The sequence below is a fragment of the Miniopterus schreibersii genome (genome assembly GCF_964146895.1).
Source record: "Miniopterus schreibersii genome assembly, chromosome: 12".
In the NCBI taxonomy this organism is placed as follows: Eukaryota; Metazoa; Chordata; class Mammalia; order Chiroptera; family Miniopteridae; genus Miniopterus; species Miniopterus schreibersii.
Window position 1 is genome coordinate 65,714,060 of NC_138112.1, and position 1,468 is coordinate 65,715,527.

General features: G+C 46.6%; 1 protein-coding gene across 1 annotated transcript; it reads right to left on the reverse strand.

Annotated features, from left to right (window-relative positions):
* Positions 1–222: 222 nt before the first annotated feature.
* On the reverse strand, positions 223–1,191 carry LOC308565588 (olfactory receptor 5B2-like; the record flags this gene model as incomplete). The annotated part of the gene is made up of 1 exon (XM_081154902.1): positions 223–1,191. The coding sequence occupies one exon, from the start codon at positions 1,189–1,191 to the stop codon at positions 223–225; it is 969 nt and encodes a 322-aa protein (XP_081011028.1).
* Positions 1,192–1,468: the final 277 nt, after the last annotated feature.

Consider the following 1,468-nt stretch of genomic DNA (forward strand, 5'->3'; position numbering starts at 1 on the left):
CGATGTATCTGCATTGATGTGGTAGAAAAATGCATGTAGAGTAAGTGAATGAACCAATATCCTTACTAAGGTTTTTGACAAGCAGGCCCCATGACATCTCAGCCATCCTGGTTCAGGTACATTTCTGGACATAATGTTCCTTTTTTCAGGACAAGAGGCTTTTGGATAGGACAGGATATTACTTGGGGACCTTAATTTTACTGTGGCCTTAATGAGACTAGGTTACTGTCCATTGCACAATCGTAAAATCATCATCCTAAAGAAAATCAATTTTGCCTCTGAAACAACCTTCTTGAGTGCACCCTTGACCTCTTTGTTCCTCAGGCTGTAGACCAGAGGGTTCAGCATGGGGATGACTATAGCGTAGAACACGGAGGCCACCTTGTCTGTGTCCAGGGAGTGGCTGGAGCTGGGCTGTAAGTACATGAAGATGACAGTCCCGTAGAAGATGGAGACAGCAGTGAGGTGAGAGGCGCAGGTGGACAGAGCCTTCTGATACCCCGAAGATGAAGGCATCTTTAGGATGGTGATAAATATGAATAGGTAGGAAATCAAAATAACCACGAGAGCAAAAAAGATGTTGAAGCTTGCCACCACAACAAGAATCAGCTCACTAATGTGTCTGTCTGAGCAAGAAAGAGCTGCGACTGCTGGAATATCACAGAAAAAGTGATGGACCACATTGGACTCACAGAAAGAGAGACTGAAGGTGTCCCTGGTGTGGATGGAAGCATTCAGGAAACCACAGACATAGGAGCCTATGGCCAGACGCGCACACACCCCGGGTGTCATGGTGGTGGTGTAGTGCAGGGGCTTGCACACTGCTGCGTAGCGGTCATAGGCCATGGAGGCCAAGAGGAAATTTTCCACAGTGGCAAAGGCTACGAAAAAGAACATCTGAGCAGCGCACCCATTGTAGGAGATGACCTTGTCGCCGACAAGCAACCCCGCCATGGCCTTGGGAGTGACAGCTGAGGAGTAAGCGAAATCCACCAGGGCCAGGTTCCTGAGGAAGAAGTACATGGGCGTGTGGAGGCGGGGGTCCAGCAGGGTCAGCACCGCCAGCCCCAGGTTCCCAACCACAGTGCTGAGGTAGATGAGGGTGAACATGATGAAGAGGGGGACCTGCAGGCCTGGGGCGCTGGCTAGTCCCACAAGGATGAAGTGTGTCACTTCTGTCCTGTTCTCCATTAATGCAAGAATCACAAAATGCTCATTGGCTGTGGGAACAATGAAACAGTGATAAAGCAACTTAATTTGATAAGTGTGTATACAGTATGTATTATTTCATTACAGCAATAACATGTATTTCAAAATACTCCAGGCAGAAACGGGCTTGACACCGAAACTTAATGTATTAACTATGCATAGATTTACATGTCGTTGAATCTGAAGGATCTTTACGGGAAATCTCTGTAATTTTAAAGTGTGTAAGTTTGTAAACTGAGATATAGAAACTTAAATAACT